Genomic DNA, 18,970 nt, shown 5'->3' on the forward strand with positions numbered 1-18,970 from the left:
TAGCATATACTTCCAAGGTCAGACTCTAGAACAAGAAGACAAACTAATAAATTTTGCCATGAAGGCATTGCATGCTGTAGAAAGCTGAACTAAACCGTAATGTAAACTAGATGTGTGAAGAAAATATCTTTTATTGAGAAATACAATTTAACACTCTTTGTTAGAGTACACAGACTTTATTGTGCTATTATAAATATTTTTAAATCATTTGTCTTGTAAATTTTCTGTCAAATGAAGGCAAAGTATAAGTGTGTTATAACATATTGTTTCAAGTTTATTTATCTAGAGTTTGCTTTATTTTAGCTGTGAAATGTTGGAGGAAAAACTGGAGTCAGTGCCAGATCAAACAAGTTCAGAAGAACAAATGGAGAACTCGTCAAAAGGTAGGGACTTTTAAGATATTACTAAGGAACCTCAGGTGTTGTACCAGTGCTAGGCAGTGACTGGAATGTATTTGTTCTTGCCGATATATAGCTGACTTTGGAAGAAAAGAAAAGAAAAGGAAAAAAAAACACTGCCTCTAAAAAGTATTTGGGTTAACAGGAGAGCAGCTACAAACATGGTTCTTTCTAGACTTCTATATATGTGCAGGCAAAGTAAGGAATGTAACACATCAGCTTTATTTTCTGGGTTATTGAAGCTGGTTTTGTACAATCCTAACAAGTTTTATTTAAGTTCTCAGCCTGTATATTGCACTTACCCTATTTAAAATGTTGGAGAGTAAACAACAAATCTGAAGTCTCTCTTAAAGTAACTTTCTTTGCTATTCATACCTGGCCAACGTATGATTAAGTCATCTACTAATATTAGCAATTTCTCACTATTACCTTAACCAAATGTAGTCAGTAAGGTAGTCTGTGAGGTTGAGAGGGCCTTGGTTAATGTGGAAGGAAGGGCATTTATCCTTTCCATGGTTCATGGAGTTTTAATCTTAATGAGGATGGAAGGTTCTTTCTATATTTGGATGACCACCCTGCTGTTCTAAGATACATTTTTCTGTGCTTCATGAGAGAAACTTTAGAAAAAGTTTAATTTGAGAGCATGTTACGTGACTGACTTACTGAGAAAAGTGTTGGGAAGTGGCCTGTGTCTACATAACAATGCGTAGGTTGAAGAAAGCACAGACACAGGAAGGAGACCTTCAGTACATCATAGAAGGGTGGATTTTTTCAGGAAGTGGCTATATGTAGGTTGAAAGAAAAAAATGGAATAGTTGTGTCAACATCTAAGATGCCTCTTATATGGGAGCCTGATTTGATTTTGTTTATTTCTTTTGGGGAATTTTGTCCTGTGTATTCTTTCTAAAACCGTAATAAATGTCAAGTTTCTCATGAAGAGAGAAGGAATACTCCATCTTGGAGAAAATGCATTTCTTAGTAATGTAAAGGAATTCCTATCTATATTACTGTGTATAACAAACTACTTGTAGACCCCTTTTAATTCATGACATTTTGAGCTATTACTGACCTAAGTTAAAAATGTTTTTTAGTCAAATACACTGAAAACAAAAATAGTTATGGCGTAGTAACTTACTGGAGAACTGTATTTGGACAATTTATATTTCAAATGTGTTATGGCTTAATCAGATTTAGTATTCTTAGACCTTTAGGGGTCAGCATACCCAAAGAATGGTTCAAAAGGTTAACTTTTCCAAAGTAGGCTGCAAGTGAATGCCATGAACTGATTCTCTGTGAAATATTTTCTGTCCAATTGCAAGAAATGATGTTTTTTTGCAGCTATCAGATACTTTAAAAATCGGGTAGCTACTGAGTTTCATGTGTTTTTTTCTTCTGATGCAGTAAGTTAATATTTTGTGCTATTTAGAAAGCTCTCTCTTCTAAGCTACCATTTAATGTATTTGTCAATCTAATGCAAGTTGTTGTATGAACATAGAAACCTTGAAAGAAAATGTGATATACTCTATTTTTGTGTGCGTCAGTCATTAGTAAGTCACATAATTTCTTTACACTTGTACTCTTAGGACATTTAAAAAAAAAAAAGGATTATGAAGTAAATAAATCTTGTCATACTGGTTTGGATAAGGATTTTTCGTGAACTTTTATTTGAGTGTTAACAAGTTATTTTTTTCTTGTCATAAAGATGGCATTTCAATAAAATAACAACAACAAAATATTCATTATGTACCCTTGGTTCTATTACATTTTCTCACTGAACTACTATATCAAAGTAATTTTAATCTTTTGTTTAAGTGTCTGAAGTTGAATTGTGTGTCCTTCTGTGTTCCACTTTCTTTATCTGTGATATCTTTCCTTTTTGCAGTGGGTACAGTACCATATCTAGCTGTTCTTACCTTGTAACTTGGAAGTTAAAGGTCTTTTCAGAAAAACGTAATAATGACTTATTCAGTTTTTTTAATAACATAATGAAATCTTAGAGATTATTTTATTTTGTGAAAAATAAGTACTCTAAAGCATGTCTGAGATTAAGTTCAGCTGACTAGATGAAAATTCAGTCAAGCAATCAGAATTAAAAAAAAAAAAAAAAAGGTACTGAAAAGTAGTAGGTTTATGATGGCTGTGTGGGATAATATGTTACCTGTTAATAGAAGCTATAAAATAAAATGCTAGAAAGAAAGGCAGTATTTAAGAAAAATATATCTGAAGTGTTTGAAAGTTGAGAATTTATTTTTAATGTTCTGGATTGTTTGGAATGTGCTTGCATGGATTGAGTACATCTGTCTGTCTCTGGTCTGGTATATTAGAAAGGGGTAAGTGCAAGGCTTATTATTTTGGGTTTGTATCTAGTTTAAATGTACTGTTTATCTCCATAGGATCCAGTTTTTAATAGGGTAGTGACTTTTCTCATTTCTCTCTAAGAATACTTGAGGGAATGTATCATGAGTGTTGGCAGCAGGCCAGTGGAGGCTATAATTTCCAGATGAAAAATGTTCAGAATACAAGCTAGAAAGCGTAGGACCATAGTCCATTATATAAATAAACATATATTAGCAAATAGGTACATAGCTTTACATTTTGCAGTGCACTGCACCTGGATGGTGTTGTTACTTTTACAGGGTTTACATGCATGACAAAACCTGCACAATCATTAATACTGTGAAAACATAAGAGGGAACCTGAAATTGGGTGCTTTCTGTGTTTACACATGTATTCAGGACTTGATATATCAATTTTACAAAAAAGCTAGCAGGACAGCAAAGTGGTGAGCGTGCAAATACTGAAGGTAAATTTGTGTCTCATTTGGCTCATACCATGTACTGGGTTTGAATGGGTGCAGGTATACTTGTTCTGTATTACATTGTCTTTCACTGTTGTAATCTTTTGCCTTGGTCATATTTCTGAGTGACCGTGATTTTTAAGGACGGTAGAAATTAGGAGGAGTCTTTCAGTATAAAATACCGTTTGTTTTGTTTTGACAACGTTATAATTTTGCTGACTCCAGAATGGAAAACATGGCATAATTATTATTTACATCTCATAAAATGAGATAATTGATTGTTTTTAAAGGGACAGTGGTTTGCTTCTTTTCAAAGATAATTGTTATATGTTATTCCAATGCTTGAAAACTATATATATTATTTTAAATCACTACTTAAAGTACATACTGTAACATGTGTCAATGAACCAGTTCCACCTGTAAGAATTTGATGTCAGCTTTTATATGATAAATACAGATACTTTCACTGTAGCTTCTTGTCCTGCAAAACAATGTTTTTGTGGCTTATAAAAATGCTTTAAAATTGCAAGCCAGCAAACTTCAGTTCAGAGGAGATTCTTGAAAGAGACACAGTAGTGTAGATTGGAACAGGATTGCAGAATCAGCTTGTGCAGGGAAGTTTGAAAACTAAGTGTTTTATCTGGTGGTGAGCTGTTGTTTTCTAGTCCTGCTCAACTGAGGAAAAATAGAGGAGGAGGAGAACAAGTATGTAAACCTAATGAACAAGTTAAGTGTATATGTAGCTTCTCAGACACAAGTGTATGCAATAAGCTTATGCATAGACAATAGTCTTCATTGCATTGTGCGCTTGTGTATGCATTTGTCTTGCATGAGTGAATGGTGCTTGCTGTTTTGATTTGTGTCTTCCATGTATGCTTTGCTTTCAGCATCAAACATGCTCTGTGTAGCTGCCCATTTCCAAGTGGCAAGGGTGGTAACAGGTTTCTCTGTCCAGTATTGGATGCAAAAGAGAGGTCAAGAGGATGATCTTGCATGAATCATACATAGGAATATTAATCACATTGGCTCATTAATAAATATTCATGTTGAACAACAGTTAAGAATGAAAGATAAGAAAACACCTTGCGTGGAGGAAGGGGAGTAGTGTGCCATGACTCAGGAGCTAACAACAACTGAAAAATCATCAAATGCTATCTGATCTTTCCTGTAAATATAATCATCCTTTCATTTGTATAAATTCTCATGTCTCCTTTTTGCACCCCCTTCCATTTCTTATACATTTTGAATGGTTAACTACAATGCATTTGTGGCCAGTCTGCATGGAGAAACATTCCTCATGAGAAGCACAATTAAGTCTCAGGTATCTGCCTGACTCATTAGGGTGTTGTGATTTTGTTAGACCCTTTACAATACACTGAAAATGTGTAGTACCTGATCTATGCTGAGTCCTGCAAGCGCTAAAGACAGGGAGAGTGCATACTGAATCATTTAGGTCTTTAAAGTTTGAGTGCAGCTAAATTCAGAATGTCTTGAAACGTGCTCCAGGAAGGAGCAGTGCTTATTCCCACAGTGATTGTTATGTGGTGCTCCAGAAGGACCTTCAGAAGACCTAGCAAAAGTACAGAATTTTGGTTATTTTCTTCTTTATAAACCTTTGGTGCTTGTATTTTAACAACAGTTAGAATGAAGCTTAAATTCAGAGTTAAGATGTAACAAAGGATTTCATTAAAAAAAAGCATGCTCTGGTTCTCCAGGGAATGCACTGGAGACTCTCATCTGAGAGTTCACCTACATCTTTAGTAGAGCTTTTACTTGGAGTAAAGGGTATGTGGGTGAGGTGTCTTCCTGATACTTTATGCAGAGTGACCTTTCTCTTAAGTCGGACACCTGAAATTACAGTATTTTTTTCTTAACTAATCCTAAAGCTGTAGTTTTCTGGGATTTTGTTTAGAACACTAAATTCAGCAAAGCCTTAGTTGTTTGTTTGTGGTAGGGGAGGTTGAGTACATTTGGATAAGAGAATTTTCACTATAATTAATGGGCATCAGGAAACATGACCCTGCCTAGATAAAAGGGAGTTCTGGATCATTAAGATTTAGATAATGGAAGGCGTTATATGTGAAAAGCAATTGTCTGGGATCACAATAGCAAAAGAAAATGGGATAGAAAGGTTTACTTTGTTTTTAGCTGTTTTAGGAAACATAAACACAGAATGCTTAGTAAAAACTCTAGCAGACACTATGTTTGGAAATTATGTAATAACTCCATATAGGCCGTAATGATATCCTGAAACCCTGTATTTAAACTAACCTGAATTACAATGAGAGATAAACAGAATATTTACCCATCCCTTATGAGCTGCTGCTGATATGTAAATTTATTCTTCTACTTTGCACAAATATACTTTTGAGCTACTGCTTAAACACTTCAAGGTCCTTAGCCAAACAGTTTTAATGATGCCTCCAATATTATGAAAGTGTGACATTTGATGAATGCCTTGTATAGTTGTGATATCGGGGAAAGTGTAAACAAAAAACGCACATCAAGTCATCGTGCAACACCTAGATAATTTATAATTTTACTGTTTATATCCATCTTGACATTTTTTATCTGCCAAAGGCAGGTTTCATTTGGAATCTTAATCTGAGATTTATTTGGTGGATCTGGAAATCATAGCTAGAGTTCCCACAGGAAATGGTCCATCTACCAACAGATTAAATGGCAGTCCTGCAGTTGTTAAGGGAGCTCTGCATTTAACACACATGCATACTCATTCAGCCAGCACTGTGGAGAAAAATTAAAGTAGTAACCCAGGTTTAGGAACAATGTAGCTAAAAAGTCCCATATTTGCTGAATGACAAAGGGTTATATAGCAGCATTTCATTTTATTATTCGTGCTTGAATTTCTTGTTTGCTTTGTTGAGTCTGCTGACGAATACTAATAAATGCCTGCAACAATCCAGACGAGAGATGCCTGGCAACAAAGCTATGCGGTGGACCTCCCTGATCTTCTCCAGTTCACAACCTGACCTTTTGAAAAATTGGCTGGGCTAAGCTGCAGAATTTGGGTGTAATGGTTATTGTTAACTCCAGCTTTAGGATTTATTAATTTGTGTGATCAAGACTTACCTATACTTCAAAGTTTCAAAAGACCAAACACAATCATCCATCCATTAGAACTAACATTGTGTTTCAGTGAATCCCACTTAGTATCTGCCTAGAGATTCTGCTATTTTGATGCATTCAGAATATAAAAATGCTTTTTCAAGTGTGAGACCAATCCAGTGAAAATCTGGTGTCTTCTCAGAGACTAATATTTTAAAATAACAATATGTTAATGAGTTGCAAACGGAGAGTGGAATGCCAAAGGAAATGTGTGATATTTACACATTAATAAATGCATCACGATTAACTGCAGTGACTACCCAAATAATGATTGGTCACATATTTTAAGGACTTAGAAGCATTTTTCTATTTTAAATATTCACCAGTTTGTACACAATTGCTTTTTAGATGCAAAATAGGAGAGCAAAAGACTTGGTAAGAGACAGATGAGGGAAACATCATTACTAAAATAATCAGAATCCTTGGAGAATTGTAAAAATTGCCTTTGCCAGAATAACTCCAACTGTTCTTAATCTCCCTCTCAATTTATTTCTTTATGAGGGGTGTTGCCAGGGTTCCACACAAGTACAGGTGAATAAAGAAGCATTCAAAGTAACACAGATGTACCACCGCTTAAATTGCTAACACAGAATGAATTCACTGTTCTCTTTAGATTCCTTTAAGGAATTAAAAAAGGAACCATTAAGCTTCTGAGTTTTGTCTGTATTTTAGTTGACAAAAAGGTATTTTCTGGCCTTTTTTGTGTGTGTGTATGCGTCATTAGAGCAAGCTAAGACAAAATATAACGTAGGTTATTTTTACTTCATTTGCGGAGACCTTTTTCAATAAAGTTCCAATAAGAATACATTGGGTTTCTTGACTGTGATTTTGGACTTCGTAAATGTTTAACTGTAGCCAATGATCGAGCATTTGAATTGCATTGTTTTGTTAATCTGACTGACTTCTAAAACAGTTTTAATTGTTCAAAAGTTTACTGTATTAAAACCATAGTCAATGTAAAAAAAATAATTTCTTCTGACTACTATTGGAATTACAAGAAGTTTGTATATACTGTACACTGCACATCTGTCTTGTAATGTAGAAATACTACAGTCTGTCATGTGAATGAAGATCATTGTCATAAAGGAGTGTGGAAGGATACCAACCTAGCTATTTTAAATTCCTCTTAATCTTTTGGTTATATAAACACTATTTTATCATTCATAAGTAAAAGTGATTTTTTTTTTCTTGGAGTCCATTTGAAATTAATTGCATTTTGTAGTATTCAGGCTGCCTTAAGCCCCTCTGACAGAGGAGAAAAAGAATTCCAGGTCTCTGAGGAGGAGAAAGGAACAAGAAGGGCTGCCAATGAGGTAGCATGTCCTCCAAGATCCAACATGGAATGATGCCTTGGACTTCCACAGCTTTATTTCTACCATGGCTTGTTCAATGACCTTAGTCCATTACTTCATTAATCACTGTGTGCATCAATCTTGCTCACTTTAAAATGACTATCATGGTGCTTATGTATCCTTTGCAAAATACCTTGAGAGTGTCCAGAAAATGTTTTCAACATTCATTTTGATGAGTTTCTGTCATTTGTTTTGTAAAATAAGAGGACATATTCTGTCTCACTAAGAGTTGCCTCATCCTTTTCACTTGAGCCATGGTGCTCTCTGCATAGCCAAGAGTTATGATTGTTGGGGCACTGAGTGTACAATGCATCTATGTGGTGATTTCCTCTTCATAAGTGCCAAGCCCTTGGCACTTTTCATATGTGACATTTTGGCTAGGAGGCAGAGCACTGAAAAATAAAAAGTATTAGCTTTGTATTACAGAACTATTTGGATTTCAGTCTTCATGTGTTATTAGGTTCCTGTGACTGTATTTCTGTCTTGCAACACAAGCGAGACACTTTGAATCTTACTGAATAATCACCTTATAATTTGCCCAGTTTTCTTTAAACACTAGGAAAAGTGTGTCATAAAAGGATAACTGCTTGCTGTTAGTTGCAAGTTATTGGTTCTCAGTAGACTACACTGCATTGAAGGGGGCTAAGTGACTGCTAACATAAGTAAATCTGTAGTAAAACCAAAGGTGAGTAAAGTTGCACTTTTGTTTTGGAGAAAACACATCTTGACCTTGTACTTTTTGTACTGAGCTCTTGTAATTGTTTTCCAGAAACAGGAATTACTTTCTTCTTGAAAATAAGTACAGCATCTTTCCATGGGATTAATTCTGAAAATTTGCTTGCAGATTGTGGAAAAGTTAAAATATTGAGCAAAAAGTTAAAAATAATAGAATACTCTTTGAGATATGCATGTAAATCATGTATGTTGTGTCTGTGTCAACTTCAATAGGAATGAAAGAGGAAGCTCTGAAAATGCATAAATCCTAAACCAACTCCTATCTTTCTACTTATGCCAAGGAGCAGGATTAGATTTCTTCCACCAGCTTCATTTTCTTTCTTTACATATTTATGCCTATAAAATCCTTTAATTTTGTGTTTCCCACTCCTTTTCAGGATTTATGCCTTTTAATCATTCAGTATCGGGTGAACTGTTGAGTCATCTGAGCTTTTCACAGACACTGTGTTTGGTAGAAGTTGCAGTAGTTATACAGCCACGTGAATGGATGTTTGTCTTTAGCGGAAAGGCTGAGTTGTCATTTTCAGTTCATGAAGGAATATTCAGCCATAGTACTAATTTAATTGTCATAGCTTGAAAAGTTTGTAGTTACCAGGTTCAAATTTTCAGTTCGATGTTAATGTAGAATTTATATTTATTTATATGTATTTTTATCTAAGAATTCAAGTCAAATGGCATTAGATATGAATTTAAGACAATTCCATAATCCATTTTTCACATGAAGCAATTAGAGACTGGTTTTTGTTAATGCAGCAACTGTCTAGTGCTGTCTGAACAGCTTGTTAAAACATTCACAAGTATGTGTGCATTGTCATACATGCATCCAACAAAAATCACCTTTTCAGAAATTTGTGATATTATTAATGCACAAAATCTCTAGATAACTGGAAGGTTAATAAAGAAGACCATCTAGTCTAGCAAAAATAAAAAGAAGGTGAAGCTCTTTAGTAGAGATCTGACACACTTGACAGTTATTGCAGGAGGTTGAGGTAGGTGCTTGGTTTGTAGGTAGGTAGGGGTAAGAAGTATTTTTAAACTTTACTGTGTCCTTGCTTTCCAGTGGGAATAGGTTATTTTGGTATAGGGTTGGGGTGGCTCTTTACTTTGATTGTTTTCATTGGTAAATTACTATTCTCTTTTGGTACCTGAAATTTAGTTTTTGTTATTGTACAAAAGCAAAAACAAAACAGATCAAAGCTGCATTGTGGTTTATACTGAGAAGAAAAACTACAGGTTAACGATTAATTAGTTTGTTAACCACTGAATTTTAGGGGAGGTTAGTCACTGAGGTTGTAGTCAGTTCCTCAAATGCAGCACCATGGTTTCTTCTGCATTTTTTTCAAATGTTTTTAGTCTGACAGTATCATGTAGAAAGAGTAAGCTACCTTATTTGCGGTCAGCTTTGCTTTTTCTCCCAAAATGTGTATGGCTCATTCTCCTCCTTCCTGGTTGTACTCGTTTTCCTACTCTGGCTCTTACTCCCATCCCTCTAGGGGTTCATTCATTCAGTCTTTTGCAGGTAGACAAGAACATGCTTTGTGCTACAGACCGGCTTAAAACAAATACTTGGAAGCTACAGGTAGCAAGTGAAGCTGGCTTGGAGCACCCACAAGGCATCCAGTGTCCCCATAATCAACTACAGGCAGATTTGTAGCCAACCATGTATTTTGCACTACTGTGTGCATGTTCAGTTCTTGTTGTTGTTTCTGATTTTTCCTTTATTGTTATTTCTCAGAGATCCCCCCCTGCAAACCTCTGAGCTGACCACAGCATTTTGGCTGGTGGGATGTTAAAGAGTGCAGACAGGGGAAAGGAAGTGCCCACCCAGCTTCTGCTGGATGATGGGACTGCTGAATGTGGTGCGTGGTGCACAAGGGAGGCTACTGCTTTCTTAGCCTTGCGGGTGAATCTCTGCCTTCTGTGCACTTACATCTTCAATGCTTCTTTCCATATTGTCAGTTTCCATACTACAGGATCCCCTAATGTTCTACTTTCACCTCTCTTAGTGCCAATCCCCCTTTTCTGAGGAAAAAGCTCTGAGAAATAGTGGCTGCCTTCAAATTGTGTTAGGTTTAATGTTTTTACTTGACTTTTTTAACCACTCCCAGCTTAGCAGCATTGAATTCTGTCCTAGCTTTACTATTTCAAGCCATGACAGCGTTATCTTCCCCCTACTTCCATCACAATCAATTCCCAGCTTTAATTCTAGTGTCTTTATATTCCTTCTTCCTAACATTTGCCTTTCTTTCCCTCAATGTGAATGAGGTATTCATTTGAGATAAATACATAAAACAGAAGATCAGCTTCTCCCTGTAGTGAAATATTAATCTGGGCTTCTGAAGTTGTTCAATTCTGTATGGAAAATAAGTTGTTTAGTACACTCAAGAACCAAAATCAATGGTGGTGATACCACTTAATGAAAACTACAGCATTTTTTCCAAAGCTTGCAAGGCTATTGTATGCTTTCTCTGATGTTCCTTGTGCAGCCTGATTATTGCAAATGCTACTTACTCCCCAGTGTGTCTCTGCAGCATTGGTAATTAGTGCACAATACAATTTGCAGGAGGCATGAAGAAAAGCACTGAAGTGCATTGCTACTTGGTTTAAAAGGAAGACAAGAATCTATCGTATCAAAGTCTAAATTACATGTGGTGGGGAACAGTGCGCTGTAGATCATGGAGAAGTGTTTTTAAAAATAAAAGAATTACTATGCCCGTTGATCTGACTGTTCACAACATCTTCCCCAAAGCATTCTCCTGACAGATTTAGCATGTTGACAAAATTAAAAAAATAATAATAAAAGAATTGCAGCTCTATTAACCAAGCAAAAAACCCTCTAACCTTAATGCCCTTGGGCAGAGTGCTTTTAATTCAGAGGGGATGAGGCTGCTGTCCTTCTCTCTTTTACAAAGCCAGCAGGGGGAAAAACAGAGCTTCTGTGTTTCATCTAATGTTTCCAGGAATGCCACTTACAGGCTTGCTGTAATACTTCTTCTCAGTCTTACCCATGTCCTTGAGGGAATTGAGTTTGGATGAAGAGGTGTGCAGCAAATGTAAGTTGCTTAAAGAAGCAGCATTAGCAGTAATAAATGCCAAAACAGGTATAGTCCCATGATAAATTCTTCTTTTATTTTCAGCTGGTTTCCTTTACAATCTTTATAGGCCTAGGGATTTAACCAGGAGTTCATCTGCAGGTGTTTACATCATCATGCGGACCAGTGGAAGAAGCCTCATGTTCACAGGTCCTCATGGGGGACTGCAATGAAGCTGATAATCTGCTGGAAGGCCGATCATAGCAGGACACAAGTGATTGAGGGGGGGGTTCTGAAGTCCTTTGATGACAACTGTCAGATGCAAATGATTGAGGAGCCAACAAAGAGAGGTGTTCTGCTGGACCTCATACTTAGAAAAGGAAGAACAGGCTGTGGGTGTTGAAGCGGGAGGCAGCTTTGGCTGCAGTTGCTATTAAATGGCAATTCTATATATGAAGAGGAGAGAGCAAGGCAAAAAGCAGGACCTCAGCCGTGGGCTTCAGGAGAGTAGATCATCCTCTGAGATCTGCTTGGAAGAATCACATAGGATACAGTCTTAGAGAGAAGAGGGATCTAAGAGAGATGGTTGGTATTTAAGGATCACCTACTCCAAGCTCAAGAATGCTCTATCCTGGTAAGCAGAAAATCAAACAAAGGTGGTCAGACACCTGTATGGGTAAGCAAGGAGCTCCTGCCTAAACTCAGACATAATAAAAAAGCATACAAAATGTGGAAGCAGGGGCAGGTGGCCCAAGAAGAATATAGAGATGCTGTCTGATTGTGCAGGTATGGGATTTGGAAAGCCAAAGCCCACCTAGAGTTGAACCTTGCAATGGACATGAGGAGAAGCAAGAAAGGATTCTACAGGTATCTAACGAACAAAAGGATGAGGGGGGAAAATGTTGGCCCACTGCTTAAATGCAGCAGGGACTGTGGTGACAAAGGACATAGAAAATGGCCACGTTACTCAATGTCGTCTTCACCTCAGTCTTTACTGGTAAGATCTACCTTCAGGAGTCCCACCCCCTTGAGACCAGGGGAAAGTCTGGAGTAAGGAAGACAGCCTTGGTTGAGGAAAATCAGGTTAAGTAACAGTAAGTCCTTAGGGGCCTTACTGGATGCACCCATAAGTGCTGATGACACTGGCTAATATCATTCTGAGGCCACTGTCAATTGTCTTTGAAGGATCTTGGTGGCTGGGAGAGGTGCCTAGGGATGAGGAAAGCAAATAGACACAGACACAGATTTCTAGGTTGGAAGAGACCTCAAGATCATCGAGTCCAACCTCCGACCTAACACTAAGTACTCCACTAAACCATATCGCTAAGCTCTACATCTAAACGTCTTTTAAAGACCTCCAGGGATGGTGACTCCACCGCCTCCCTGGGCAGCCCGTTCCAATGCTTAATAACCCTTTCGGTAAAGAAGTACTTCCTAACATCCAACCTAAAACTCCCCTGTCGCAACTTTCGCCCATTCCCCCTCGTCCTGTCACCAGGCACGTGGGAGAACAGACCAACCCCCACCTCACTACAGCCTCCTTTAAGGTAACGGTAGAGAGCGATAAGGTCGCCCCTGAGCCTCCTCTTCTCCAGGCTGAACAAGCCCAGCTCCCTCAGCCGCTCCTCGTAAGACTTGTTCTCCAGACCCCTCACCAGCTTGGTCGCCCTTCTCTGGACTCGCTCGAGCACGTCCATGTCCTTCTTGTAGCGAGGGGCCCAAAACTGAACACAGTACTCAAGGTGCGGCCTCACCAGAGCCGAGTACAGGGGCGCAATCACTTCCCTAGACCTGCTGGCCACACTGCTTCTTATACAGGCCAGGATGCTGTTGGCCTTCTTGGCCACCTGAGCACACTGCTGGCTCATATTCAGCCGACTATCAACCAATACTCCCAGGTCCTTCTCGGCCAGGCAGCTTTCCAGCCACTCAGCTCACGGCCTGTAGCTCTGCTTGGGGTTGTTGCGCCCCAGGTGCAGGACCCGGCACTTGGCCTTGTTGAACTTCATACAGTTGACCTCAGCCCATCGCTCCAGCCTATCCAGATCCTCCTGCAGAGCCTTCCTGCCCTCGAGCAGATCGACACACGCACTTAGCTTGGTGTCATCTGCGAACTTACTGAGGGTGGACTGGACGCCCTCATCCAGATCATCGATAAAGATATTAAAGAGGACCGGCCCCAGTACCGAGCCCTGGGGGACACCACTTGTGACTAGCCTCCAACCAGATTTGACTCCATTCACCACAACTCTCTGGGCCCGGCTATCCAGCCAGTTTCTAACCCAGCGAAGCATACGCCAGTCCAAGCCCCAAGCAGCCAGTTTCTTGAGGAGAATGTTGTGGGGAACGGTGTCAAAAGCCTTACTGAGGTCAAGGTAAACCACATCCACAGCCCTTCCCTCATCCACCAAGCGCGTCACTTTGTCATAGAAGGAGATCAGGTTCGTCAATGTCACTCGTGTCTCCGAAAAGGGTAAGAAGGATGATGCTGGGAACAACAGACCAGTTGGCGACACCTCAGTCCCCGTGAAGGTGATGGAACAAACTAATCCTGGAAGCCATTTCCAGGCACATGAAGGACAAGGTGGCAACTGGGAGTAGTGAAAATGAATTTACTTAGGTGAACTCATGCTTAATCAACTTGGTAACCTTCTAGAATGAGGTGACAGCCTCTGAGGAGAGAGCAGTGGATATTTTTCCTTTTGAGGCCAAGAGAGCTGAGACTGAGCTTGCAGAAGGGAAGTCTCAGGGCAGGGGGGATGAGGGATCTTATCAATATATGTAAACACTTGATGGAAGGGAATGAAGAAGTGGCCAGATTCTTCTTGGTAATGCCCATTAACAGGACAAGAGGAAACAAGTACAAATAAAAACAGATGGAATTTCCATCTGAATACAAGGGAAGAGGTTTTGGTTTTATTTTTACTATAAAGGTGATCAAACACTGAAACAGATTACCCAGAGAGGTTGTGGAGTCTCCCTCCTTGGAAGTCTTCAAAAGCCGCTTGGAGATAGTTTTGGGCAGTCTGCTCGGTGGCCCTGCTGGAGCAGGGGGCGTTGGACCAGGTGATCTCCAGTAGTCCCTCCAACTGCAATGATTCTGTGGACTCTTTTTAAAGTCCTGGCACTAAAAGTAGCAAATTAGAAAAACACAAAATGTGAAAAGAAAAAAAAATAGTTAATTCCTCTTATGTTAACAGTGTAAATGTGGTACATAACGTCATCTAATGTTTTTAGCATTACGGAGCAAGAAGTTTTTTCTTCAACTCTTCCATGTGCTGTTGGTGAAAGGAGAGTAATGCCTAAACTAGGAGCAATTTCATGGCAGTACAGTCGCTGGTTGTTGCAACAGATATGTTGTGCTTGAATTCCTCCAGGGAATGTAACATACTTTACCCGACGCACTTCAAATGTATGTGGCTTATAGAAAATGTTGATGGCCAAAGGAGAAGGGGAGAAAAAGTTGTTAAGGCAAGTGAAGCATTGTGCTTCCCCTTCAGCACGTGAGAGAATAATTTGCAACATTTTTTATATGTGTATATATATATGTATGTATATGTATGTATGCACACACAGATGACTGTGTCTTAAACAGGAGGAGTGGACAGGATGATTTATTTGACTGGCAGTTCTTTATAATATAGATCAAATGGGAAACACATCTCAACCAGGTGTATGCCTCCCTATAAAAGGCTTTGCAAGTATTAAAATTCAAACTAGGCTGATTTTCAGATAGTAATAACTAGAAAGGATTCAGAAGTTAGCCGTGTATGTTGCTATTCCCAAGCTGGGGAAGGTTCTTAGAGTATAAACAACGATTTTTTAGTGCTTGTTCTTTTAGAGATCATCCATGCTATATACTGCAAGGAGCATCAAGAGGTTAAATCCAGTTTTAAAATGCAGCAGGTCTTTAAAGGAATCTCTGCTCACAAACCTGTAGGATTTTGAGCCAGTGAACATTCGCTCAGAATCCAGGTGGCTATGTTCAATTTCTGCATTAGCTGTGAAAGGATCTGATTTGAGGAACGTGTTTCAGTCACAGTACTGGAAGCACGATACTGGATGCAGTGTTAGGTTATACTTATTAATGAATGTTTTATCAAGTTATGGTTCCCTCATGTTTATTACTACTCAGAGACAAAGATTCTGCTGCACTGTTGACTGTTGTTCTTCTAGTATGAAAACCAGTGGTTATAGTTTAGAGGAATGGTGAGAGTAGACTCAGGAGGACTTATACTGAGGTAGATAAAGAGAATATAGATCAGCCATGAGCACAAGAACATTTCCACAAGATAGTAATGCACAGCTTTGCATACGAACTTTTTAAACCAAATTCAGTCAAGCCACAAGAAGCCATCTCTTTGTGCCTGTGCCATTGTTTGTGCTATTCTTTCTTTCAGGAAGTCAACAGATTTTACAGACATGCTTCTGTGCTTTTCTTTTTTATATGCAGCATGACACCTTGACACTGATTAATGTGTATTTTCAGGCTATTTGTAGAAGATTGCTAGTGCATAGATAGTTCTTACTATTTCTGAGGAGGCAGTAATAAGTTGGATCAAAGAATATATAAAGTATAATTTATCGGAAATGTTTGGAAATGCTAACTTTGTTAAATAAGCAAAAGCTCCACTGTGTGTTCTCAACCTGTGAAAAATGTGCACTTTTTTTTCAATTTTCAGCTTTTTTAGGCTTCTTCCTTGTCATTTTTAATATAGTTCTATAATTAAAAGTTACTTGTTCTTGCTTTATGAAAGCATATTCTTGTCATGTAGATCCTTCTTCCATTTAAATACCTTGATATCAGAAACGTGTCCTAAATATATCTACTGGCCAGGCTTAGGAAAACTACCTATCACACTCAACATTATAATCAGATCATTCTTCCATTTGACACAATTTGTGCTTTGCATTCTCCAAGTTCTTTAGTTGTACGAGCCTCTAGCTCATCCTTTCCAGGAATGAACAATGGGACTTTTTTGTTGCTAATTACAGCTTGCTAATACCCTTTTGGTAACCAAACAGGATTTGAAAATGACCTCAGAGCAAGTGAGACTCCAGTTCACAAGCTGAAAATGTACCTGTTTAGAGCAGAAATTCATCACATCTATCCAGGGTAGAAATGATTTTTACAAAAGATAGGTAGATGATTTGCAAGGGTCAGTGTTATATTAAACAGTCATTGAAGGGGAAGAGTGTTTCGGAAATAATGAAGAATTTTTCAGGTTTGCATGAGAAAAATCCAGTAAATAGATCTTAACTCCTACATCAGTGCTTGAAGGAGTACAGCACATGTTCCTTAGTGGAATGAGGAAGCTGTGAATGGGAAACTAAAGTTCTTTCTCCCTTCTGCTAAATTTGTACTTTTTTTTTCCAAATGAAAAAATATGTTCACTTCTATTTCCAATTAGAAATACGCATCTTGGAACAGAAAAGAGAAGACTTCTGTGCAGAATTTCAACTTCATCAGAATTCCTCAAAAAAACCAGAATTTTTCATCCAGGCAGAAGCTGAAGCATTGAAACTTTCAGATTTGGTAATAACCAGTCAAAGAAAAGGACCCCCAAATATGTGTGGTGATTGTAATTCCAGTCCTGGAGAATTAAGGTAAAAAAAAATCCCTAAATATATTTTTCTATATTCATAATATAGATAATGTATCTATGATTTTTGGATAAAAATAGGGAAGTTTAATTCTTAGCTGAGAATCAATATGTCTTCTTTTTACTTAGACTAGGAAATCACAATTTGTATAAACATGGTGTACTAGTGGATAGTTGATATAACTGTGGTTAACCTGGAATGCAGCATTTCACCAGTGTCTTCTCCAGCACTGATGCAAAATGTGATCATGGCAATGGCTTATGAAGCACACTGTAGATATTTCAATTAACTGTGATCACTTCAGAGAATTTTAAAAATGCATATTGGACAGAAGTAGAAAAGGTGATCTAAAATCTAGACCATAAGTCCAGTGTACCCAAAGCATGATGAGTAAGTTGGTGGTATAAGCTAGGAAGCAGGAATAAATCAGGTTGAAATCCAGGTGAAGTTGAAAGAGCAAAGACGTGGAGCTGTATTGAATACTTCGTAGAGAGTCTGTGGCAGGAATCTGGGGAAGGGCAAATATGATTGAAGAGTGTAATACAAAGTCTGAAGATTTTATTCTGTCATTGACTTCTGTACTGAGCTGTGGCCCTGTATAGCAATCTTAAGAAACATAAACACTCATGCAGTATGTGATGTAATATATGCAGGTACCTACTGAATATGGAATGTTATCAGTCTTGAGTGATAGGCAGTCTGAAGCTCAAGTCTTAACAGTGTTACCAAGTTGCTTTTGAAAATGAGATCAAGGCTGCAGAGTTGTGTGACCTGTTTTTGAGAGGTCTACTCTAGCTCTTCACCTGTCTGACAAAGATTCTACATCTGTTTTTGTTATCTTCAGTATGATCCAATGGAGACCCAACGCACCAAAATTAGTCCATAGTACTTTTCCATCTGCATTGTTGGTTTTTCTGTTTGTTTGTTAGTTTTTTAATTGAAGCCTGGGATATGCTGTTTGAACAATGTATCCAGCTGTAAAAGCCAAATATGTTTGAGTGCTTAAGTAAAGCCCAGCATAGTGTCAGCCAAAGTCTGTTGTTCCTACCCTCAACAGTGTCACACTGGCAAGCAGGCTGGGCTTGAACATTGAGATTAGCTTCCCACAGCAGTTAGCATGTTGAACCATCTTATCTGCATGTAGGATTCCAAAGCTATAGACCAAGACCTTGTTGTGATAGAGACTGTATAAACTGCACAAAATCTATCCTTCCCCAAATAGTTTGCAATTAGAATATATGATGAGAAAATAACTTCATACAAACAGACCCAGGAAATGTTGAGTCAGTGTTGATTTGCATTATAGGTGATGGTCTTAGTACACCAGCAAAGTGATTTATCAAGTTTTCTGTTACACAATAGGAAGAAAAAAATGAAGGAGGAACTGAAAGATGATGAAGTATATTCATAGTTGTTCATAGGAAGCATATCCTGAACATGGAAAATGCACACAAAGAAAAAGCTCGATGTTTAAAATGACTGGCCAATAGTCTCCAGAGTTGTTTATCATTCACAGTCCAAAATAATAGTAAGTGAAAATGAAATTCATTAGACAGAGCAAAGATGAAATAGAATCTTGAAAGTGAAGATAAGCAGCTTATGTACCCTTCCGTCCCACTTAAATTATAGTATAGTATCCTAAGCATTTAGTTACATGTGAATTTCCATACTGCCTATATATGAAGTGCTTTGAGTTGCGTCATAGTTTATGTGCAGAGTACAGATCTTAAGTTCTTTCTTAAAGAATCATGCGAATAAGAAGTCAGATGGAAGCAGGTGAAGAAGGCGGTAGCTGAGTACAAACAAATGTTTACCTAAGTGGATGACTCTTTGGAATAGCAGGTAGTTTTTCTTTCTAGGATGTGAATTACACATGCAAGTAGTATAAAGAAAGTAATTTATACATTGAAATGGAAGTTCAGAAGG

General features: G+C 38.0%; 1 protein-coding gene across 10 annotated transcripts in view; it reads left to right on the forward strand.

The window, feature by feature from the left end:
- Nucleotides 1-18,970, forward strand: part of MIPOL1 (mirror-image polydactyly 1) — a 195,814-nt gene that overhangs the window by 33,201 nt on the left and 143,643 nt on the right. For all 10 annotated transcript variants that reach the window (XM_035539326.2, XM_035539331.2, XM_035539327.2 and 7 more), the window contains 2 exons: nucleotides 304-383; nucleotides 16,852-17,047. In XM_035539326.2, the coding sequence (XP_035395219.1) occupies nucleotides 311-383; nucleotides 16,852-17,047 (269 nt within the window). In that variant the 5' untranslated portion in view covers nucleotides 304-310. The remainder of the gene's footprint in view (nucleotides 1-303; nucleotides 384-16,851; nucleotides 17,048-18,970) is intronic.

This window comes from Cygnus atratus, chromosome 5 (assembly GCF_013377495.2).
Source record: "Cygnus atratus isolate AKBS03 ecotype Queensland, Australia chromosome 5, CAtr_DNAZoo_HiC_assembly, whole genome shotgun sequence".
Classification (NCBI taxonomy): domain Eukaryota; kingdom Metazoa; phylum Chordata; class Aves; order Anseriformes; family Anatidae; genus Cygnus; species Cygnus atratus.